At 36.6% G+C, this 25,677-nt stretch overlaps 1 protein-coding gene across 1 annotated transcript in view; it reads left to right on the forward strand.

Annotated features, from left to right (window-relative positions):
- MYCBP2 (MYC binding protein 2) overlaps nt 1-25,677 on the forward strand; it is a gene marked incomplete at its 5' end in the record, with an annotated part of 223,888 nt that overhangs the window by 176,305 nt on the left and 21,906 nt on the right. The window contains 15 exons of the mRNA XM_082013861.1: nt 985-2,628; nt 4,049-4,218; nt 5,001-5,245; nt 5,939-6,106; nt 7,749-7,906; nt 8,336-8,535; nt 9,355-9,504; nt 12,244-12,404; nt 13,020-13,176; nt 13,823-14,047; nt 14,681-14,746; nt 16,932-17,171; nt 17,310-17,408; nt 18,382-18,462; nt 19,718-19,984. Of these exons, the coding sequence (XP_081869987.1) occupies nt 985-2,628; nt 4,049-4,218; nt 5,001-5,245; nt 5,939-6,106; nt 7,749-7,906; nt 8,336-8,535; nt 9,355-9,504; nt 12,244-12,404; nt 13,020-13,176; nt 13,823-14,047; nt 14,681-14,746; nt 16,932-17,171; nt 17,310-17,408; nt 18,382-18,462; nt 19,718-19,984 (4,031 nt within the window). The remainder of the gene's footprint in view (nt 1-984; nt 2,629-4,048; nt 4,219-5,000; nt 5,246-5,938; nt 6,107-7,748; nt 7,907-8,335; nt 8,536-9,354; nt 9,505-12,243; nt 12,405-13,019; nt 13,177-13,822; nt 14,048-14,680; nt 14,747-16,931; nt 17,172-17,309; nt 17,409-18,381; nt 18,463-19,717; nt 19,985-25,677) is intronic.

A 25,677-nucleotide genomic window follows, 5' to 3' on the forward strand; every position in this document is an offset into this window, starting at 1 on the left:
CCTTTGCAGTGTAATGCTTTGTGGAGAGACAGTCACATTTAACTCAAAACTGCTGCATTGCTTGCCAGTTATTTCAACGTTGCATGTCTTAACTTTCAAAATACAGTTCTACAAGAGAGACTGCATTCACAGAATTATTAGAAGCCAATTGCTTTAATGAACTAATTATTTGCATATACTTGTTTTGTATGTATTTATATTGTTACCCATAGTTTTTATAGTTTGTACATTAATATATGTACAAAGTCAATGTGCATAAAAAGAATAAATTAGTCCATCACAATAAGAGGACATCATAGACCAGAGATGATGGTTTAGCTTAGCAGTTGAGAAAGGTGGGGGTTTTTTTAGTTAAAGAAAGGAACATTGTTTAGGTTTTTTTAACCATTTTTAGTTTTAGCAGAGTATTGATAGTTTGCGGTCTTAAAATGGTGGATACCTCAGATGATCAACATGAATCATTTTAAGCATGTTTGTAAGCCTGTTACCCTATTTGCCTTATAGTTGTAAGTACTTCCTTAATTTCCTGACTTTTGAGCATTAAAGAAAATAAATTTGGTAATGCATTTGATAGTTCTGCAAGTCTCTTGTTGCAGTCAGGCTGACACACATAGAAGTAATAAATATATATATAATAATCCCTGGTTTCTGTTGCAACTGTGGTAAACTTAATTAACTCCTGGCATTTTACCTAAGGATGTAAATTGTGCTTCGTTGACTAGTGTTCTGTGGAAATAGTGAACTGTGCCATTTGATACCTCTATAGTGGTGTTTACTCTGTAAATATTTCCTAACACTTGTTTGTATGTATCTTTGGGAGAAGAAATGCCTTGAAAATACTCCAGGGGAAAAAAATTCACTCTATATCTCCTCTCATTTTGATGTGAACAGAAGCATGTGTTTGACTTTTATCTTGTGTTCAGGTACTGTTTTGTATTATCACTGTCAAAATGTAATAATTTAATTATAAAATATACTAAACAGGTGACCGAATGAATTTCACAGGAGCTGCTAGACCGATTTCTCCAGCAGGAAAATCAGATATGTCATCAAAACACAGAGCTGACAGCAGGTCACCCAAGCTTGATGTGCGAATGAATAGAGCTGCTGCTGACCAGAAGAAACCTAGGAATACAGAAGGTTTATCTGCCAGTGAGTCTCTTATGCTGAAATCAGATGCTGCAAAATTGCGGTCAGACTCTCACAGCAGGTCTTTGTCTCCGAATCATAACACTTTGCAAACACTAAAAACTGATGGAAGAACAACTACTGGTCTGAGAGCTGAATCTCCAGGGCCAGGAACCCGGTCGTCTTCTCCAAAGACAAAGACACTTACAGCCGTTAGATCTGGTGCTAGTTCTCCACGATCCTCATCACCTCATGACAAAACTCTACCTCAGAAAGCTTCGTCCCCTGTAAAAACAAAGCTTGATCCTCCCCGAGAACGCTCCAAATCAGATTCTTACACATTAGATCCAGACACCCTTCGCAAAAAGAAAGTACCGCTAACAGAACCCTTAAGGGGGAGGTCCACTTCTCCCAAATCAAAAATTATTGCGAAAGATGGAAAACCTGTTACAGAAACTGAAAACAGAGCTCCTTCCCCTCATGTTGTACAAGAAAATCTTCACAGCGAAGTAGTTGAAGTATGTACTTCAAGTACTTTAAAGACTAACAGCATTACAGATAGCACCTGTGAAGACAACACAGAATTCAGAAGTCTGGATGATGGTTCAAATAAAGTTCATTTCAGCATAGGAAAAGCACCACTGAAAGACGAGCAAGACATGAGAGCATCTCCGAAAGTGAGCCGTAAATGTGCTGGTAGGCACACAAGACCGAAAAAGGAAAAATCCAGCTTTCTTTTCAAAGGAGATGGCTCCAAGCCTGTAGAGCCTGCCAAGCAAGCAATGTCACCTTCCGTTGCAGAATGTGCTAGAGCTGTATTTGCTGCATTTCTTTGGCATGAAGGAATAGTTCATGATGCTATGGCTTGTTCATCTTTTTTGAAGTTTAATCCAGAACTGTCCAAAGAGCATGCACCAATACGAAGCAGTCTTACCCAACAACCTGCAGAGGAAAAAGAAACAAAGTTGAAAAATAGACATTCATTGGAAATATCATCTGCTCTTAACATGTTCAACATCTCACCTCATGGACCAGATATATCTAAAATGGGTAGCATCAATAAAAACAAAGTCCTCTCAATGTTAAAAGAACCACCTCTGCATGAGAAGTGTGAGGATGGAAAAACTGAAACTACCTCCTTTGAAACATCCAGTCATCACACGATGAAATCCAAATCTCCTCTTCCATTAACACTGCAGCACTTGGTAGCTTTCTGGGAAGATATTTCTTTAGCAACTATTAAAGCAGCTTCCCAAAACATGATTTTTCCAAGTCCTGGTTCGTGTGCAGTGCTAAAGAAGAAGGAAAGTGACAAAGATAACAAGAAAACCAAAAAAGAGAAAAAGAAAAAAGAAAAGGTTGAGGCTAGGCCAAGGGGAAATCTGTTTGGTGAAATGGCCCAGCTTGCTGTGGGAGGACCTGAAAAAGACACTATCTGTGAGTTGTGTGGAGAATCCCATCCATATCCAGTGACTTACCACATGAGACAAGCTCATCCAGGTAAGATATTTTTCTTCCCATATCCATCTCTAAAATATATTACACACACACATTTTGGTATTAGTTACTGTTGTGAAAACAAGTCAGACTGCTTTGTCTAACATTTCAACACAGTTCACTATATAAGCTGAATTAAAATTTACAAACACTTCCTTACAAATTATTTACACGCTTGTGTAAGTAATTTTAAGTAGTTATGGATCTGAGCTCTCAAAGATGAAGAAGAAAGTTGTTTGAAACAAAGCCAAAACAATCAGCTGACTTTACAGTAGCTCTTCAGAAACATGCCATTTGTTACACTTTAGGACTTCAAACTATCCTGAAAATTGGAAATAAAATTAAAAATATGAGATTGGTTATTTCGAGTTTCTGTGTTGCCAAAAGTTTTCTATTACTATTCTACTGTGAATAGTAGGTAACTTTTATTAGGTAACTTTTTTAGTAGGTAACTTTTATTAGTAGGTAACTGTTTCAGCACTGGGTATCAGTGACTTACTTTTTTTGGTTTAAAATATATCTTAAAAAAAAAATCCTGTTCAAGTCTGTAGACAATCTGTATTGTAAAATATACTATAATAAAATACTGTAAAATATATGTAAAATATATATTTATAATATATTTTATATATTGCAAACTATATAAAACTTAACCATAAAATATAGTGATGTGGGTCCCTGAATTTTTTTCAGAGGTTTGTTTAATTTTAGGAAAATGACATAAGTCAGTGCTAGCTAGGTATTATCTTAGCTAGTCAACTGAGTTCAAAAGATACATAAGTTGTATTTTCTTTAGAAAAGAGTTTATAATAGAAGGTATTAGCTACAATATAGCTAGAAATAAGTAGCCTTGTTAAAGACAAAATTATTGCTGTGTTTTCTAGCTTGTAAATATCACTAATTACTTTGCCAGTTAGTGAAGTTCAGGCTGATGTTGTATGCATTCATCTTCACTGTATGCAAAGTTAAAGCAAAATTAAGAGGCCTTATTATTCAGCACTCATCAATGCCCTCAATCTTTCTAAGAAAAAGTAATCAGCAAAGGAATGCACTTCAACAAGTCTTAGAAGGGAATGGACAGGGAGTAGGTTTTTTTGTGTTTGTTAAATAGTAGGTAATGTCAACTAACATATAATACTGACCTTACTGTCACTTAGCTGTCTGAATAGGGAGCTGTTGACACTTTGCACAAGTTCATAAGAAAAACTGGAAAACTTCAGTGCATTTGGATTCTTTGGATACTGGTGGGACATATGAACATGCTCCTTGTTTTTTAATTAGTTTAGAGATACAGAAAAGGAGAAAATTAGGCCAGGAAAAGACAACCGTCTTCCCCTTCTCCATCCCTCTTTTACTGTAATAAATAATATAATAATAACCCTTCTTTTGAATTAACTTTTCTTCATCTTTTTCACCAATGTAGGTTGTGGCCGTTATGCAGGTGGCCAAGGTTATAATAGTATTGGTCACTTTTGTGGAGGATGGGCTGGTAACTGTGGCGATGGTGGTATTGGAGGAAGCACTTGGTATTTGGTTTGCGATCGATGCAGAGAAAAATATCTCCGTGAAAAGCAAGCAGCAGCAAGAGAGAAGGTATTTTCATCTGTTTCTCGTACAGCTGTCTGTCTGTTTAATAGTACTGTGATCACAACATGAAAATAAGGTAGGGCCAGTTTAAAAAATTTGGAATTTCAGAATTTTGGAAGGTTTTGGAATGTCCACTTTTTCACTGATAGGTTTAAAATAATAAGACAGAAGCTTTGCTGATTGCTTCAGACAGTAGTGTTTTCAAGTTTGTAAAATAACTTTATTTTTTTATTCTAATACAACGACAGCATTGAATGTAGTACCTAATTTTTTACAAGTATGTCAGTTTATTTAACTTTGAATTCTGTTTTATTTGTTTACTGAAATGAGTACTGTATTAGCTTCATATGTTTATAGTTTCTCTGATGATCTTAATCGTCCAGATCATTGGATACAGATGTGAAACACTGGGTAAACTAGAGCAATTTTTAATGGGAATAGTACAAAAGGCGTTCTTATATTGGTCTGCCATGACCAATTTCAAATTCTTGCTTAAAGTATACAAATATGTTCAGGTTTTAAGATAAGCCGAACAATGCTAATTTAACTTCATTTTTGAAACTAAATTTGTTGAAACTTTTTGCACAAAAAATTTGTCCTGAGGCAAACATCAAAACTTTCAGCTGTTTATTAAAAGTTTCCAAAGTTATGAACATAATAGAAGTGCGATTTTGTAATAGAAAACATTTTGTAACAGGAAGAATCAAGCAACTTTAGTATAAGTGATGTTGCCAGCTTTTCCTGTGATGAAGTATAATTTAAATATACCTTTTTTTTAATTTCTCTAGATTAAACAATCTAGGAGAAAACCAATGCAAGTTAAGACTCCTCGTGCCTTGCCAACTATGGAAGCTCATCAAGTGATAAAAGCCAATGCACTCTATTTACTGTCACTGAGTAGTGCTGCTGAGCCTAGTATTCTTTGCTATCATCCTGCAAAAGCATTCCAATCTCAACTTCCCAGTGTCAAAGAAGGGATTTCTGAAGACTTTCCCATTAAAATGCCATGTCTCTATCTACAGACTTTAGCAAGGTAATTAAAGGAAGTTTATGAACATTGATTTTAATACTCGTCTATTCATAGTGTTAGATAGAAATATGCATATAAACTGAACTAAAACTTACATAGAAAAATACATATTTTCCTACTTCTTTATGATCTTTGTTCTTCTTTCTCTTCCGTTTCCATAATCTTGTTCTATTTCTTAGATTATATTTGTTCCAAGGGTCAAATATACCCTGAGTAGCTTTTGGATGCTAAATATTTTTTAACAGCAGTTTTGTTTCTGTCCAAAGAATTTAGAATTTCATAAAGAGTTTAATTTCATGTGTTAGTAGCAGACATATGTGCTACTTTTCTCTCTTCACAGTTAAAAATAGTAAGAAGGAAACCAAAAGACTTATTCTTACTTGGTATTTTGAAGTAGATTTCACTGTAGTGTCTCATGTTTATGATGGAAAGACATTTGGGCCTAAAATATGTCATGGTAATACCTAATTAAAATACTAAAAGATAGCAAAGGATGATCCCCTCTCCCCGTTGGTTGAAAATGCCATTGTATTTTCCACTAACACCTGTAAATCGCAACCAGCTTAAGTGCATTAGGTGAGGAGTTAATGAGTAGTGTTGGCTGATTAAAAGTATTGGCAAAGGACTTTTGTGTATGTGTGTGTGTTTCTGGAATCTGTAATCCTTAATCTTAATTTTAAAATTAATTTGATGTAGGCATCATCATGAAAATTTTGTTGGGTACCAGGATGACAACCTTTTCCAGGATGAAATGAGGTACCTGCGCTCAACTTCAGTACCTGCACCGTACATCTCGGTTACTCCTGATGCAAGCCCTAATGTCTTTGAAGAGCCAGAGAGCAACATGAAATCTATGCCCCCAAGGTACTTCCTTGTAATTCTAGGTACTACATACAAATACTAGAGCATTAGCATAACACCGATTAAAAAGAAAACATTGCTGTAGTTAAGTACCTAAAGTATCAGATCAGCCCAGATCAATCTCTGAAATGGCAGCAAAAAAGCCAAAAACAAATGAAGCTGTAGTCAGAAAAACAGCTTCAGTGAATTATGGCATATCAGGTATATTTTCAGCCATTAGTTCACAGATCAGATTTTAAACTTTTAACTTGTGCAAACCAATTGCTTCTCTCTAGAAAGGTCTTGGGTTTACAACTAAAATATGAAAAAAAGTTTGTTCAGAAATTGATAAGAACTCTTAGCATACCTCAGGGAGATTTATCCATAGTCCTTACTCTAGGCCTGCTTATTTCCCTGTAGAGACAAATACGATTTTTTCAGAATCTCCAGAACTGCAGAAGTGATGTAAAGAGCAATGGCCCAAGGTCCATTCACTGTTACAAACTCCTTGAAAATGTATTTCTGTGCTTTAACACAACTGACTGTAGTGCAGATTAACAGCCTTTTTGAGAGGAAATACCTGTAATCCTCCTTTCAGGATTTCATTCTGAAGGGAAGTTTGAACAGGAGGGAATTTCATTACCTTACATTTTCCAAAGCAAATGTTGATGCTTCTTTCTGTGGGGAGTTAAAATGTCAGTGAAGAAATGATAACTTAATGCTATCTAGAACCAAGAGTGCTAGATGATTTCTGTCAGGTTAAGCCAGTTTCATATCTCATTAAGCTTACTGTGATCCAATTCATGCAATTACAGAATTTTTTGTTTTGCCAGGGAAAAAGGACTCTTACTATTACTTAACAATATTCCAGAATCAACTTAGATGCTCGGTGTTTTCAGATGTCAAACAGTAATTCCTCATATTATAATGAGGTCGTAATGAAGGGAAAACTTGCTTTTAATCTGTTTTTATTTCAATCTGTTATACTTTGACTGCAAAAACAGTTTATTGGAGTACTACAATCTACAATGTAGTCTTTTCAGAAATAGAACTTTTCTAACAAAACTCCTTAAGAGTGCATCGTATTGGTATATTCCTTTATTAAAACTGTGGACACCATGGTCTCCTGAGGCCTATAGGGACAGCATAAGCTGGGAATTCTTCTGCAGACTGTAAGAAGTCCATTGAAGGTAAGGAGTAAAACAGAGCATAGCCATACCAATTGAAAATTGGCTTTAAGGCTAACGTTGTTAGAAACTTATACTTCACATAAAGTTCTAAATTTCAGTTGGCTTGCATATTAAAAATTCACTCCATAGATGTTTTCACATGCATTCTCAGGGCAAATTTGGTCTGAAACTTCTATTCAGGCATGATCTGAATGTTGGTATTCTCTATAAAAAATACCTAAATTCTTGGAATTTACCATGTACATCATTACATTTGTTTATAAAGCACTTGCATGCTTTTTCACCATGTGTATTTCTAATAGCTGTTCCTTCTTTTCCAGCATTTAAACAGTTATTAGGTACATAAGACAAACTTTCATGCAATACTAGCATTGTCATTATGAAATGCATGTTTCTTTTTAATATTTATGTATACTTCAAGTATATTCTATATATTTGTTAATGGGTCTGTAACAACTTCACTGATTTCTTTGTAGTTTGGAAACCAGTCCAATAACAGATACAGATCTTGCGAAGCGTACAGTCTTTCAAAGATCATATTCAGTTGTTGCATCAGAATATGACAAACAGCACTCAATTTTGCCAGCACGGGTAAAGGCAATCCCTAGGAGACGAGTCAACAGTGGAGATGCGGGTAAGAGCACAGGCATCAGAAACAATAAAAACATATTCAAGGATATGGCATTGGATTTGCAGTTCTTGGAAACTGTAGACAAATACAATTTTTTATAAATACATGTAATGGCTTTTATTTCTATTTATTAATAAACATTAGCTGTTTGTTAATCCGCATAGGATTAGCCTAAGAACAGCTCAGGAATTATTGCAGTTCTGAAATTTGTGGTGCATCTTTTGTGCCTGATTTAAAAGTTAAAGTGGTATTTTCTTTCTCACTTGATGCATCAGTTTTTCTACATTGCTTTTTTTAATGCATTTTTCTCATAGACAAAATGAACAAAAATATAAATTCTAAAATTGCTCTACTGCTTTTTATTTTTGCTGTGGCTATAAAATTAAAATACACAAAGAATCTAATGTATGCATTTTTTATGCTTTTGAATAGAAGTGGGGTCCTCTCTCCTGAGACATCCATCTCCTGAACTTTCTCGGTTAATCTCCGCCCACAGCTCTCTTTCCAAAGGAGAGAGAAATTTCCAGTGGCCAGTATTGGCATTTGTAATCCAGCATCATGATCTGGAAGGACTTGAAATAGCAATGAAACAAGCCTTACGGAAATCTGCTTGCCGAGTCTTTGCAATGGAGGTATTAATGTACTACTGGATCTTCTATGATTAAAATAAGACATTTGTAAATTCTGTCTCAGAATTTTTGTGTAGATTTAAAAAGAAAAAAAACCCCATAGATTAAAAAACAAATGTGATGTGCAGGAAAACTACTCTAAAAATTCACTTGTATTTGATAAAAGAATATTAAGGCTGAAAAAATCTATTATACAAATATTGTTTTCTCCTCACATGCTCTGCATCTTCCTGGTCTTAATTCCCATTCTTTTTTCAAATCTTGGTCTGATAATTCTTTCTTTAGAATTGTTTTGGTGCTGGTAATATAACATCAGCATGCAGAATTATTGCAGCTTTTAGAAGAACATAAGAATGTTACAATATTTTAAAACCTTTCTTCCCCACTATGTTGATTTTTTTGGAAGTGGCTGAATTGTTTGTATTAATTCAGTCAATGGCAGAGACCAAACAAGGAAACCAAATCTCAGCTTACAGAGTTCTAAATTAAAATTCATTTTCACTTTGTTAACCAATTTGAATAGTAAGCAGTAATAATCTCTGAAAATACATAAGAATTTTGCTTTTTCGTCCTTAAAGTTCCTTTCAAATAACTTATTTTTATATATGGTGTTTGTGAATTAGTTTATGTCCACTGTAATATATTTGTCATTTTAATAAACTGTTCTAGCTACAGAAAAACGTGTTTTACTCGGAGACCTCTGCATTATTATTTACCTGCCCAAAAGCAACAGTGCATCTCATTACATAAATGGTTTAAGAGATGGTTTTACTCCAGGTTTGCTTAACCAATTGATCGCTCTTTCTATGTCTTTTGTTTTAGGCTTTTAACTGGCTTCTTTGTAATGTCATTCAAACAACTTCTCTTCATGATATTTTATGGCATTTTGTGGCTTCCTTGACTCCTGCACCTGTAGAGCCTGAAGAAGAGGAGGATGAAGAAAATAAATCAAATAAAGAAAATGCAGAACAAGTATGTGAAGTTCAGCATTCCTTTCATAAATACAGTATCTCCTACAGTATCAATTTAGAAATACTTTTAGTATGTGTAAAAAGGATCCTTAGTCCTCTCTCTGTGAAACAAAACCTTAATTATGGAATGAAAATGTAATTAGTCTTACATTGTACTTGAACGCTTTTAATAGGTAAATTTTTCTTCTAAAATCATTAAACTTTGGTTGGTGATGACTTCCACTCTTTTCATGTATTTTTAATGAGTGTTCAGAGGAAAGGGGGGGGGGGGGCGGCGGCGAGGGGGCACAATACATTTCTAATCCAGCAACAAAAAAGAAATTACTGTTTGCTTTTTATTCTTCCTCTGCCACCCAAAAAGAAGAGAGAAAAGAGAACATTTTTTTGAGGTTTTTGTTCAGTCTGCTGTGTCTTTCAGTGCTTTAACAAAATTCTATATTTAATTCTGAAATTCTATAGTTAATGTAAGTAAGTATATATAAATAATTATATAGGTAATTTTATATATATAATTGTATATTGTTCATTTAGTGATTTAAGAAAAATCTATAATTAGTTGTGAAAATCTAGCATGTAAAATGGTATAGTCTAACATACCACTCTTCCAAAAGATGTCATCATACAATCTCTTCTAGATTTAGCTCTGACTGAAAACACCATATCCACCATGAATAGCTCAAGAGGTCATGCTAGTGCTGTTAGTAAGTCAGGGTAACTTTTATCACTTCAAACCTAACTCAGCTTTGAAATGAGAAGTTCTGAAATGAGTCTTTTCAGCATTGCAGCCCTGGTATATTGCTACAGCTGTTTTCAAAGCAAATGGAGCCTCCTCCTAAATTTTATGTGGGATATCAACTTTTCCATGTTACTGTATCAACATGCAGGTTTATAATTCTACTTACTTAAGTGTGCCAAGTTCTTGTATGTGTATAGTAAGGCTGACTTGCAGTAGCTCTCTGTGTATTATATTCTGAATGCTAGTCCTGTGGTTGGCTCCAACAATTTTCTGCCTTGTAACGATTCTGGCTGCAATGTCAAAAGCACTGCTAGAGAGAGGCAGATGTGTTCCCACCAGTCCTTATGCTGGTCAGCCACCAAAATTAGAACCTTTGCTGTATAAAAGAATAAACAAATACTGTCTTAGTTGTAGTTCAGATAATTACTGACTGAAAGGTCAAGGACATTAGAAAGAAATGTTAAAATGTGCCACTTCTGCTCTGGTGGGAATGCTGCTTCTCCTTTGATGTAATGAAGGGGGGGGGGGGGCATTAAAAAATTCCCCTGGATCACTTGGCTAGGATGCATAATTTTATGTCATACAAGAAACTGGCAACAGTTTTCAGCTAATTGTTAAATATCAGTCAGGAGATGTATATTCAAATCACAACATCTTCTTCCAGTAGTCTGATCATATGATAAAAATACCCATGTAAATATACATACAGATGTAATAAAAACGAGGCAGTATGGCGCTTTTCTACAACTGGGATTCATTTCCTTATGTGAAATATTTTTACATATTCTTTTAGCATGCTGGGAGAGGGTAAGAAATCCCAGTGATGAATTCTCTAAAATGAGGGATGGGGATCTAGAACTATAAATGGTTTAACCCATGAGGTGTAGGTTCAAGGGCAATGTCCTTGCTAAAGCAAAACAAAAGCAAGAATTACTAAGCTGCAGAGGAGGTGGGGGAGCAGGATGCTATCTGTGTAGATAGAATCCCTGGGAAATGGAATACCTAGGCTTTGACCTTTGTCTGAATAATTGATTATATTTAGTGTAGAGTTCAATCTCATGTTTCCTACTTCATACACTGAGTACATTTTACCACATTACACCCTCCAGGAAAATGCAGACAAATGTCTGGTTTGATGATTCTTGTCTAGGTAAGCATGTGCCTAAAATTAATTTCAAATAATACCATAGCATTTCTAGGCATTCAAGCTGTTGAGATCCATGGGAAAGCTACTTGCAAGAATATACGTAGACAACTTAATGGGCTTAAAATAATACATTTGAATCTGGCTTTGGACATCAGTATGTTGGGGATATATAGCTGGGTTCCATGGTTCAAGCAGGATCAGATTTTCTTTTAAAAAGGCAGCAGAGGAAATGGTTTGTATCTGTCATAGATGAGCTTTCCCCTGCCTTCTGAAATAGGATATTGTGATCAGAACCTCCTTCTCTTTCTCTGCTACTCTTCCCCATAACACATCTTGCTGGCCCCCACCCTTTTTGGTCCTCTGCCACTGCCTTTGTACCCACTGCCCAGTGGAACTTTGCACCCAACGCACAGCCATTCTGATACTGACACACGGTAACTAAGAATCATTCTTTTTACAGCTGTAATGAAATAAAGCAGCTGATAACCTTAGCTTAATTAGCAAGTTTGTTATGGCTGGTTTTTGCTGCTCAAAAAAGCTGTTATTAACAGCTGTAATATGTTCTTTTTTTCTAGTTTGTTTGTTTTTCAGATTACTGCAATGTAATGTTTCACATCTTTAAATCATGAGAAATATGTGTTTGTATACAGTATACTTCCTAAATTGCTTGTTTGGTGTTCCTGTATAACTTGTTATTGTAAAAATTCTCTTACAGGAGACTGCTTTGAAGTTCATGTTCATTACACGATTGTTGTAGTTATTCTTAAACCAAATACCATAAATGTTTTTATTTCTATTTATTTAACCCTTTTTCTCTGAAAGTCTGTTAACAACATACAAATTGCTTTGCATCTTAGGAAAAAGACACAAGAGTATGTGAACATCCTCTGTCAGATATAGTAATTGCTGGCGAAGCAGCTCACCCATTGCCCCACACTTTTCATCGCCTTCTCCAGACAATCTCTGATCTTATGATGTCTCTTCCTAGTGGTAGTGCATTACAGCAAATGGCCTTAAGGTAAGCACAAACCGAAAAAATTCTTAGAAGTCTGGAAACATTATAACATTATAGATGAAAAGATTTTGCAATGTAGATAGGAAGTTTGAAACAACTTTATGTGCCTGTGTGAAAAGGAACATGTCTTCCCTTACACATAGGAAATATGTAAAAGATGTAGGTATGTGTTTATTCATATAAATAATAGTATAAAAGACTTTGTAGAGAAAAATGTATTTGCTCTTAAATTCTGTACTGTACCCACTATGAAGAAAAAAAAATATTATTGAACAATATGGTAGTATCTGTGTATATGTGCAGGGTAGCATAATACCTTTTGCTCAGAAATCCATCATCCGAATAGTATCCTTAAACTGTTTGAAATTTTTCCTCTGAATTTGTCTCAAAGATACAAATTGAATACTAGTGATTCTGTTCACTGTTAAACGTCTAAGTAAGTTTACTCCTGCATTCCTTAAAACAATGCATAAAAACACTTAAGATCCTGCAAAAATTTGAAGTTAAAGGTTTATAGAAAATATTTTGAGAAGCAAAAATGTAATTAATAGTTTCACTGGTAGGTTATGTCTTTTAAACAATATTCAAAATTTCAAAGTCCCCTAAATGTGTTTTCAGGTGCTGGAGTCTCAAATTCAAACAATCTGATCACCAGTTCCTGCACCAGAGCAATGTCTTTCATCATATCAACAATATTTTGTCTAAATCTGATGATGGAGATAGCGAAGAGAGTTTTAGTATCAGTATTCAGTCTGGTTTTGAAGTCATGAATCAGGCAAGTATTACACCTCCCAGAAGCAGAGATCAGTTGTGAACAGCCTATACTTCCTATGATCATTCTGTTTGAATTAAAACATTCTTTATTGCAATGTCATATTTCCTTGAATATATCTCAGTTTAGGATCTTCTTGTTGATTTTCAGGTTCTCATATTTTGCTTTAGAGGTTCAAATATTGACCCTTAGCCTGTATATCACTCAAAACCTAAATTTTGGAGCAGTGCTTGTTTGCAAGTACAGTATTTGGGGGTCTCTTATAGTTCATTTAGTTAATTCATTTGCTCATTGAGTTATTTCATTTCTTAAATGCTGTGTACTTCCAGTCCTTACTTGCTTATATCTTTTTTTTTCTTCTGTTATTCTGAGAAGCACAAATTAATACTCCTGACAAATCTCTTTGAAGTGTTGTCTTCCATTTATTAATACATTTAGGCATTTACTACTATATTCAGCTGTTAGCTATTAATATTTCACTTGGTTTAAAGGACTGAATAATTTGAACCAATAAATGACAAATTTCTTTTTTAATTCAGAGAGCATATTCCTCAGAACAGAAATGTCTGTATGGTTTTTAAAATGGTAAATAATGCCTGTATTTGGCCTTACTTTCAGATATTTTAAATATCTTCGTTTGTTTTCACAGGAACTGTGTATAGTGGTTTGTCTAAAAGACCTAACCAGCATTGTTGACATTAAAACATCGAGCCGACCTGCCATGATCGGTAGTTTAACAGATGGGTCTACAGAAACTTTCTGGGAGTCAGGAGATGAAGATAAAAACAAAACTAAAAACATCACAATTAACTGTGTAAAAGGAATCAATGCACGTTATGTGTGTGTTCATGTAGACAATTCCAGAGATCTTGGGGTAAGAGGAAAATGAAATTAAGTGTCTCCCATTGAAGGTGCATAGTCAAAGTTGTGTATATTTATAAATCAAGACCACCATTTTCTTTATTCAGTTCAATTTATAACTCAAAAGCTTACATTTCAAAGCAAAGTTTCTGATACCTGTGGTTTTGAAAGCAGTACCTGATATGATCAGACTAATCCAACTAAATTTGCAGTTTGCATAAACCTAAGACTATGAAAATTAATTCTCAGTGGCATGTTCAATTGCAGGTGCATTTTCAAGCATTTAATTATTTCATAAGTCACTTTTCCTGCTCACAATTTCTGTAGAAGCATTCAAATAAGGACTTTTCATAAAATCCAAAGTATTTTCTAGACTTACTACATTCACGATTATTGATCTGTACAATAATGTTACAAATATATCTTCATTTCAACTACAGCTTTTAACACAAGGAGCAAATAATTTTTTTTTTTTTTGAGAGCTGTGCTTTGGCATTCTTTGTCCTTGCTTTTGATCACTTTTAAATTTTTTTTCGTAATTGAACAACTTGTCTCTCTTCTTGTATGTACTCTCTTAATACAGAAGAAATAGTCAGAATGGTCCTCAGTTGAAGTGTTCTGTTCTTATTTCGCTTGTCTGTTGCAGAACAAAGTGACTTCAATGACCTTCCTAACTGGCAAGGCAGTAGAAGATCTCTGCAGAATAAAGCAGGTAAACATTTTAATAGTTGACATTGAAAAATTGCTGTCATTTTTTGGCTGCATATAGCAGAGATTTTGTAAGCAAATGGTTTCCATTTCTTGTAGTAGATAAATGACTTTACTAATATCAGGCATCATAATATTGTTGGAAAATACTGTATTATTAATGACAGAATTTGGTCATATATACTGAATATTGATCAAGCTTTTACTCTTTCACTGGAACAGAATAGGGTATTATAAAATGTTCCCTAGATTTTTTTTTTTTAATTACTACAGCTGAAATGATAAGTGATCATGTGGAAAGTTTCAAAAAAAGACTGTTTAGGTTGTGTTTTATAAGGTCCAACAAGCTGTTTGATTTCTTTTAGGGTATATTCAGGTATATATCTGAATATACCTGAAAAAATTGCATTAAGTAGTATTACATGTTGTTAGATACTCTGATGCTTGGCTTCTTAGTGTTGCACTGTCATTGCCTTTTATCTGCTTCATGGAATCATTTTTCATTAGAGAAATGCAGCTTAAGAGTTAGCAGAAGTAGATCGCCATGAGAAGGGAGCAAAGAAATCATTTACCCTCAACACAAATTTTTCTAGTTACATGGTCTAATACACTTTTATAGTACACATTTTACCCTGCCGTTTCAGTTCTGCTGAAAATGACAGATGAATGTTTTTTACAGAGAGAAGAGTGTTGTTTATTTTGGCACTGATGTGACCCGTCAAAGATATTTAAGGTTTCAAACAGGCAGTTACCATTTTGGGCTCAAAACTTTATTATTTGGATTACTGTCAGTCACTGGTAAAATTGTTCAAGAAGCAGCATTGTCTTATTCCAAACAGCTTTTAAGGCAAAGATACAGCTCCAAAAGATGTTACAAATCTGAAGAAACAAAACTTTGGTGCAGTGGGCCCATACTAAACAGTGATGTGAGTGTGTGTGTATGTAGACAGAGGCAAGGTTTGTGTGTGTTTATTTCTCTGTGGGTCTATATACGTAGATAAAAAATACAGATGGACACACACACACACCCCGCCTTGGAGAATTCTTTTCTTGTGAGAAAACTGACTTGGTACACCCAGCTATCCAGCCAAACGAAAGGCGGCCATGGCAGAGCTCAGGACTGGACTCATGATCATTCATGCATCTTGTTAGCTCGCTCCCTGGCTTTGTTTCTCTCTGCTCAAACAGAGCGCCCAGGCATTTTTCCAGGGATGGATCACTCCCAGAAGACAGGTGGGACTTGATTCAGCTTTGCTCCCTCTTTGCTGAACAGTCCTCTGACACTTCTCCAACAGATTTTTTTATCTTCAAGCACACCCGCGTACTATACTCTAACTCATGCATACTCCATCTCATGGTATTTAAAAAAAAAAAAAAAAAATCAGTCTTGTCAGCTGCAGAGCAGTTCAGTGCAGACACTGAGAGTTAGTGTAGAAATGGGAAAGAACAAATATTAGCTTGGTTATAAATTAGCCTAAGGATATGAGAGCGAGCTCACTTGGCTCACAGTCAAGTGTAACAGGCCTGCTGGGTTGCTCTGAGCAATGATGTGAGGCACTGCACCCTGTTGGTTTTTGGCTTCCAGTAGCAACATCACAGTTTAAATCCTATAACATTATTTATTTTTTTTTAAAAACAGATTTATTTTAATATAAACTTAATTTGATACAGTTCATCTGTCTTTTTTACAATTGTTAAGTCCTGCATCTCTTGATAATGATATAAGACATTGACTTCCACAGAGTTAAAATTTCTTTGGCAGGGGTTTATATGAATAGGGATGAAACAACTTAACTACTGATAACTGTGTGTTATATTTTCAGTTAAATTTTGGTGTCTTTTTCTTTAATTAAAAGTAGTGAACAAATATTAGTTCAAAGTGTTTTTTTGAATATGTGAACTGTTGCTTAGAGGATAAAAGGAATAGGTAGGCCGCTATTTCTAATAGGCTTTAAAGAAAAAAATAAATGGCTGTATGTCATTTTTTTTAACTTTGAGAATTTTTTTTCATCTGAATTCATGAGGCTGAATATTTTTATAATTAAACATGATAGTCTTACTGCTCAGGATGAAAATTTCATAGTAAGCACTGTATTGGTTTCAGTGATATATGATGGGTTTGGTTTAGAGGTAGGTGATTTTCTGTTTGATATAATGTCAGTTCCCATCTTTGTATTCCTGTTTAATAGGTAGACTTGGATTCAAGACATATCGGCTGGATAACAAGTGAACTTCCAGGGGGTGATAATCACATCATCAAAATTGAATTGAAGGGTCCAGAGAACACACTAAGAGTTCGACAAGTGAAAATTCTTGGATGGAAAGATGGTGAAAGCATTAAAATAGCAGGCCAGATTTCTGCAAGTGTAGCTCAACAAAGAAACTGTGAATCTGAGACACTGCGAGTATTCCGACTTATTACATCCCAGGTGAGATGTTAATAATGTGTTGTACGGTGAAAGCTACTATAAATCATAGACTTTCAGTGCTTTATGTTTTAATGTGAAATGTCACACCTGCACAAGTTTGTCTTTGAGATAAGCTAATTGTCACTGTCTTTCTTCAAGGTATTTGGAAAACTCATCTCTGGAGATGCTGAGCCAACCCCAGAACAAGAAGAAAAAGCACTGTTGTCTTCCCCAGAAGGAGAAGAAAAAGTACACAATGTATTTATTTGTATTCTATCAATAATACTTTGCTGAAAAAATAATCCAGGAAAACTTTCAGTATTTGTCCTGTGTCTTATGCTACATAATTTTCAAATCAAAACAGAAGTAAAATTTCACAATTGCTTATTTTTTAAATATTATCATTCATTTTTTTATTAGTAAATTATAATTGGAACATAGGCGTTTAATGGAAACTTCGTCACAATGGTGGCAAAAATTATGCTACAATTACAGAAGTACTTAACACTTGCAGTAGTGGTCAACCTGAAAGTCCTTCTTGCCTGTTATCTTGTTACTTAAGAGGGGCTCTGTTGATGTTTAGAGAAAAAGTATTAAGAAACCACACTAGTATTTTTTACCTAGTATACTCTCCTGTTTTCCCACAAGGATTAGTTTAAGAAGTGTTCCTGAAAAGGTGACTATATCTGGACTGTCATGTTTAATAGTCAAAATTGGACTGTCCTCAATGAACATAATTTCATTTTTCAGATGATATATGCTTTTGCGCTACGCAATACCTTGTGGCAATAAGTTCCATGACTCAATTATTCATTTTGTAAAGGTGTATTTTTCTCAGCATGCTGTGTGGTAACTTAATTGTATGTTCCCTGTTTCTTTTATTGTGAAATATATAAACTGAAAATAATATTCTGTGCACTGCTTTACAAAGACTTAATCAGCTATTGTATTAAGCTATGTGAAGAGGCTGAATCTCTAATAATTATACTTCACTTGTTTTGCTTATTATTTTACTTCATGCTCAAATTTCCTCTTAGAAAGTAAGTAAATACATCTAAGAGATATTTATTAACCATAGTTACATTGATCTTGCTTATATATCTTATTTCTCTGTAATAAAAAGCTACAAACTTTTAGAACAAAGTTTGTTGATATTCCATATTAATTGCTACAGTAATTAGGAAATGTTCTTGAAACTCTTGTTCTAATTTTAAATATATTTTTTATGAAGGCAACATCAGATGCAGACCTGAAGGAGCACATGGTAGGGATCATATTCAGCCGGAGCAAACTGACAAATTTGCAGAAGCAGGTTTGTTCATTGTAAAATGCTTTCAGGATTAAATGTTTGTGTGCTGTAATAAATACGCTCATTTTCAGTGAATATAATATCTTTTACTTGACACTTTCAGTTCTTCTGTTGTTCTTTATAATCAGATTTCAGTCTACATTTTAAATAGTATATGTGTGCATTTTATATGAAAAATCTGCTGAAATTGGCACTGCAAAAATCCATTTCAATAGGATGAAAACCCCTATCTTATTAGACTCAACTCAAAAAGAACAGTTTTACAATTATGTTGTAAATGATACTTATTTATGTTTGCTGATAATAACACCATAATAGTAGACCCTCTCAAATTTCTAGGAGAGGTTCAGTGACAGAGTTTCGTTTCTTAATTTTGCATATGTTTTCTCCCCATTTCTGTCATCAAAAAGTGCTCAAGTTTGATAAAATTTAATCCTAAAAAGGTAATCAGTCCACAGATTCTTAAATTATTCCTCCCTGCAGTCAATGCAAGTTTGGGTTTGTTGTTTCCTTACTTAGCTTTGTTTTTCTTAACATAAAGCAGTAGTTAAGAGTATGTTTTTTTTCTTTTGAGTACTTAATTTTTTTAAATACACCAACTAAAGCAGCTTCTGTATTATCTTTATTACACCTATCACAAGACAAACTTTGCTGTAAAGATTTTCACAGTAATACAACAGGTATTAGATTAATTTTGACATTTGTTAGATTAGTAAGTCATGCAAAATCTACTTTTTCATCACACATCTTAGCAAACTTTAAAATCTCTTAAATATGTTTTTTAACATGCTATTAATAAAATGAAAACATGGTTTCTAAAATTTTTTAAGCTTCCTGAATAGTAAACTAAACAGGAGACTGTCTTTTAATAAGTACTTTTTCTTTTGTGGGAGTTGAGTAAGTGTATTTCTTTGTGGGTTTTTGTGTGTATTTTTTTTAACCTGAATTCTATGTAAAAAGCAAACTGAAAGGCAGGAACTACAATAAAAAAGTACTTATTTCAATTAAATTTTCCAGAATGCAGATAAGCAAATTCACTATTAAATTTAAATCTTAATTCTAAAGAATTTTATCTAATCATTGTCTAAATTTAAACCTAAATTTATTCTTCATTTGTATTCATGTTGAAAAGTAATTTAAGCACAAGCCAAATTTCATAGGCTTTCCATTTTAGTCATCATTATGGAGGTACATAAAACACGTCTCACTTTCTAAAAGTTTTTAAGAGTTGCTACGTATTTGGATTCTGTTTGGACAGGTATGTGCTCATATAGTCCAGGCCATACGAATGGAAGCAACTCGTGTGCGTGAAGAATGGGAGCATGCCATCTCTAGCAAAGAGAACGCCAACTCGCAGCCTAATGATGAAGATGCTTCTTCTGACGCTTACTGCTTTGAGCTGCTGTCAATGGTTCTGGCATTGAGCGGTTCCAATGTAGGCCGGCAGTATCTGGCTCAGCAGCTAACTCTGCTCCAGGATCTCTTCTCACTACTGCACACTGCTTCTCCCAGGGTGCAGAGACAGGTGAGTGCTAACCATTCCTTGTCTATCCTGGTATTCCTAGAAAAAAGTCTTTAGAATCCTATAATTGTGTGCATGATAGTATAATATCTATTTAAGCTCATCTTTTTGTGAAACATAATTTTGTGTTTTCACTTTAAAAATGTTTTTCCAGTCATACTCAGATCATCCCTATATTCCACATAGGGAATAACTGTAAATAAAGCAACTCATTTTGTTATTGCAATCATGAGGAGAGGGCAAATAGAAATTTATGAACATTTAAAAACAAATTACAGAATCTCTTTTTGGAATTTAAGTGTGTCGTTTGGGGTTTTTTTCCCAGTTTTTGAATGGAGTTAGAATTATAAAGTTTTATGTGTTTTACATATAAATACACACATACTTCAGCACCACAATAATTTGACTGTATAAAACTACTGTACGAGGCCCAAACTGTGTTGAAGACAATGAAAGCTACAGTTATGAAACTAAAACAAACTCACTTTTGAGTAAGTTGTTAATTCTTTCTCTCCAAGAGGTAGAACTGAGATGTAGGAACCCAAAATTGCTTAATTAACACTTAATGTCATCATGAACCTAAATCAGCAAACTATTCTGAAATGCTTTTTCAGTATTCAGTGACTCTTGTTTCACAGTGGTCCAGTTGTTCATGTTTTCATCAGATTCATCTGTGTCCTCTTACATATGTTCCATTTGTCAGGTATTTCTTTTCTGTTGCAATGACTAAGAATTCTCTTTTTTTTAAGATGAAAGTTCAAATTCTGAAGTTGGCACTGCCTTGTGGCTGGCAGTACTTAAATTTAGACCAGTGGAATGTATTACATTCCAAAAAAGAGACTTCTTAAAGTTCATGTATTGCATTTATCTACTTTATAAATAAAGGAAAGCATCATCCATAATTATTACATATAATTGCAAGAACAAGAGGTGCCCCTTTTAAATATCAGAGCTGTTAATTTCTGTCATGGCTTAACCCCAGCCAGCAACTGAGCACCACACAGCTGCTCGCTTAATCCCTCCCTGCCATGGGATGGAGGAGGCAATCAGAAGAGTAAAAGTAAAACAACTCGTGGGTTGAGATAAGAACAGTTTAAATAATGATGATGATGATGATGATGATAATAATAGAATATATAAAACAAGTGATGCACAATGCAGTCAGTCACCACCTGCTGATTGATGCCCAGACAGTCCCTGAGCAGTGGCCCCTGGGCCAGCTTTCCCCGAGTTCATATACTGAGCATGATGTCATATGGTATGGAAGATCCCTTCGGCCTGTTTGGCTCAGCTGTCCTGGCTGTGCCCCCTCCCAGCTTCTTGTGCATCTCCAGCCTTCTTAGTCAGCAGAACATGAGAAGCTGAAAAGTCCTTGATTTAGTGTAAGCACTACTTAGCAAAAACTAAAAAATCAGTGTGTTATCAACATTATTCTCATACTGAATCCAAAACACAGCACTGTGCTAGCTACTAGGAAGAAAATTCATTCTATCCCAGCTGAAACCAAGACAGTATCTACCCCTTATTCTATACCATCTACATCAAGCCTAGGTCCCACACTTTCCAATATGATACAATTAATCACCACCACTTTTCCTGTCTTTTGATATATAGATGCAGATATCATTACCTTAGTCTGTGGGCCAGCCCTATAACATGTTCATTGTGTTCATTTAGTGCATGACTTTGGGATCCACCTGTCATAAGAATTCTTCAAGGCAGGAGAGATGGTGTGTGGTGTTGGATTGTTGCATGCTGAAGCCAGTTCTGGTTCCATCACCGCTGCACTTTGCTCAGTTCCACCAATATACATGCTTCATTGATCTGGGTGATTCTTACTGTAATACCATTGATATGGCATATAGTATCCGTAGAAGTGGTGATATATAATATTATGTATTAATTAACATCATACAATTTAATTCATTGGCTATTCTCACCCAAAATCATATCCCTTTGAGGTACACATCGCAATTCCCCATCCTCCCACATCACCCACCAAGTGCACCCAGGTCCTTAAGCAAAAGCAATCCCACAAACATGTTTGCCTTTGCCCAAGGTAGGAATAGCCCAGACTGTCTTTCCCACCCTATTTTTTATGTGCACCACAGGGACTTTATCCCCTTCTGTAGTACATAAAGCTTTGATTGGGCAGGGCCAGCTCGATTGGCAGATCCCCTAGGGTTGACTAACTAGGCAGCTTTTGCTAAATGTTTATCCCAGTGTTTGAATGCCCCAGCACCTGTTGCTCTCAGAGTGGTCTTTTAACAGTCTGTTGTATTGTTTGATTTTCCCAGAGGCTGGGGCATGATAGGGGATGTGAAATACCTGCTCAATGCCATGCTCTTTGGCTCAGGTGTCTACGAGGTTGTTTCAGAAATGAGTCCAGTTGTCTGATTCAATTCTTTCAGGGATGCCATGTCACCATAAAACTTGCTTTTCAAGGCCCAGGATAGTGTTCTGGGCAGTGGCATGGGCCACAGGATATGTTTCCAGCTACCCAGTTGGTTGTTTCCACCATTGTAAGCATGTGGTGCTTGGTGGGTTTGTGGGAGTGTCATATAATCAGTCTCCATATTTATATTTCAGCCATTGTCCTCCATATCAGAGGGGCTTTAACCACTTGGCTTGCTTGATGCCAGTGCATTTCATGTTCATGGATAACCTGTGCAATAGTGTCCATGGTCAAGCCCGCTCCTCGATCACAAGCCCATCTATATGTTGCATCTCTTCCCTTATGGCCTGAGGTGTCACAGGCCCACTGAGGTACAAATAATTCACCCTGATGTTGCCAGTCCAGATCCACCTGAGCCACTTAGCAGCCTGATCCACATCCTGGTTGTTTTGATGTTCTTCAGTGGCCCAACTCTTGGGTACGTGAACATCTGCATGGCGTACTTTTACTACCAGGTTCTCAACCCAGCAGCAGTATCTTGCCACAATGTGGCAGCCCAGATGGGTTTGCCTCTGTGCTGCCAGTTGTTCTACTTCCATTTCTGTAACCACCCCCACGGGGCATTTGCCACCATCCATGAGTCAATATAAAGTACTGGCCATTTCTCCCATTCAGCGATATCTAAAGCCAACTGTATGGCTTTCAATTCTGCAAACTGGCTCAATTCACCTTGTCCTTCAGCAGTTTCTGTAACTCATCATATAGGACTCCATACAGCAGCCTTCCACCTCCGATGCTTTCCCACAATACGACAGGACCCATCAGTGAACAGGGCATATTGCTTCTCATTTGCTGGTAGTTTATTATACAGTGGGGCCTCTTCAGCACACATCACCTCCTCTTTGAGTGATATTCCAAAATCTTTAACTTCTGGCCAGTCCATGATCACTGCCAAGATTCATGGGCAACTGGGGTTTGCTATTCGAGCCCACTGTGTGACGGGTGCAGCCCACTTACTCCACGTAGCATCAGTCGCATGATGTGTAGAGGGGACCCTCCCTTTGAACACCCAGCCCAGCTCTGGCAGTCAGGGTGCCAGGAAGAGCTGTGCTTCAGTACCAACCACTTCTGAAGCAGCTCAAACCCCTTCATATGCTGCCAATATCTCCTTTTCAGTTGGAGTATAGCGAGACTCAGATCCTCTATATCCCTGACTGCAAAGCCCTAAGGGTCGACCTCGAGTCTCCCGTGTGCTTTCTGCCGGAGGCTCCAGGTAGGGCCGTTCTCCCTGGCTGTGGTGTAAAGCACATTTTTAACACATTGTCCTGCCCAGACTGGCACACGGGCTACTGCATGAACTGTCTCCTGTTTCATTTGTTCAAAGGCTTGTCATGGCTCAGGGCCCCATTTGAAATTGCTTTTCCTCAGGATCACTTGATAGAGAGGGCTTACAATCAGACTGTAATTTGGAATATGCATTCTTCAAAAACCCACAAGTCTGAAGAAAGCTTGTGTTTCCTTGTTGTTAGTGGTGGAGGCATAGCTGTTATTTTATTGATCACATCCATTGGGATCTGACAACATCCATCCTGACATTTTATTTCTAAAATCTGGATCTCCTCTGCAGGCCCCTTGACCTTACTTTGTTTCATGGCAACACCAGCTTTCAGAAGGATTTGTATTATTTTCCTCCCTTTCTCAAAAACTTCTGCTGTATTGCCCCACAGGATGATGTCATCAATGTACTGCAGGTGTTCCACAGCTTCACCCTGTTCTAGTGCAGTCTGGATCAGCCCACGGCAAATGGTAGGGCTGTGTTTCCACCCCTGGGGCCGTCAACTCTAGGTGTACTGGACGCCTCTCCAAGTGAAAGCAAACTGTGGCCTGCACTCTTCCACCAAAGGGACTGAGAAAAACGTGTTAGGGTATCAGTGGTGGCGTACCACTTGTCTGCCTTTGACTCCAGTTCATATTGAAGTTCTAGCAAGTCCAGCACGGCAGCACTCAGCAGTGGTGTGGCTTCATTCAGCTTACAATAGTCTACTGTTAATCTCCACTCTCCATTGGAATTTTGCACTAGCCATATGGGACTGTTAAAGGGTGAGCAAGTCTTGCTGATCACTCCTTGGCTCTCCAGTCAACAAATCAGTTTATGGATGGGAATTAAGAAGTCTTAGTTGGTGCGATATGGCCATTGGTGCACTGTTGTGATGGGGATTAGCAGACATTGTTCTCCAACCCTGAGCAACCCCACAACAGAAGGGTCCTCTGATAGACTGGGCAAGGTGGACAGCTGTTTAACTTCCTCTGTCTCCAAGGCAGCTATACCAAAAGCCCACCGGTACCCTTTTGGGTCCTTGAAATACCCTCTCCTGAGGCAGTCTGTGCCAAGGGTGCCCAGAGCCTCTGGGCCAGTTGCAACGGGGTGCTTTTGCCATTCATTCCCAGTTAGGGCTCACTTCAGCCTCCAGTACAGTCAGCTGTTGGGATCCCCCTGGCACTCCAGAAATGCAGATGGGTTCTGCCCCTTTATAGCTTGATGGCATTAGGGTGCACTGTGCACCGGTGTCCACTAAAGCCTTATATTCCTGTGGGTCTGATGTGCCAGGCCATTGAATGCACACAGTCCAATAAACCCAGTTGTGCCTTTCCTCTGCCTGGCTGGAGGCAGGGCCCCTCTAGTCCTGGTCATAGTATTTGTTACTCGCTTCTTGTAAATACAAGTCAGAAGTCTCTTCATTAAGATCAGAAGATCAGCCCTTCTACTCTGTCTGGGGAGCTGCCCACTGGAGACTGGAGCAGCAATTTTCCTAGAAGAACCCTCTTTTGTGATTGTTTTCCTTTCAACTCATGTACCTGTGCCTCTATGTCAAGATAGATTTTTCCCTCCCACTTCCTCATGTCCTCTCTGTGGTCACACAGGTAAAACAACAGTGTGGCCCATGGTGTGTACCCTCTGTATCTTCTCTCTTAAGCAGAGGAATGCTTATTCCTAATAGCCAAGATACTGGTCCGTACAGGTGGGGAGTAGGACATATCCTCTTTGAGTTGATGGACCTTCCAGAACAGTTTCTCCACAGTCAAGACAAGGGAGGAAGAGAGATTTTCTTCATATTGCTGGAGTTGGCCAGCCAATTCATCCACCATTGGTCCCTCTTCATCTTCCCGGGTCATTACTGCCAATGAGTTGGCATATGATGATAGTGTGCTCTGTATGAACTTCTGCCTCATGGGTCGTGTGCACTGGACTTCTTCTGGATCTTTGGATAACTACTCATTGACCAGGTCATCATAAATCACC

The sequence above is a fragment of the Phaethon aethereus genome, assembly GCF_964289735.1.
Source record: "Phaethon aethereus genome assembly, chromosome: 1".
Classification (NCBI taxonomy): domain Eukaryota; kingdom Metazoa; phylum Chordata; class Aves; order Phaethontiformes; family Phaethontidae; genus Phaethon; species Phaethon aethereus.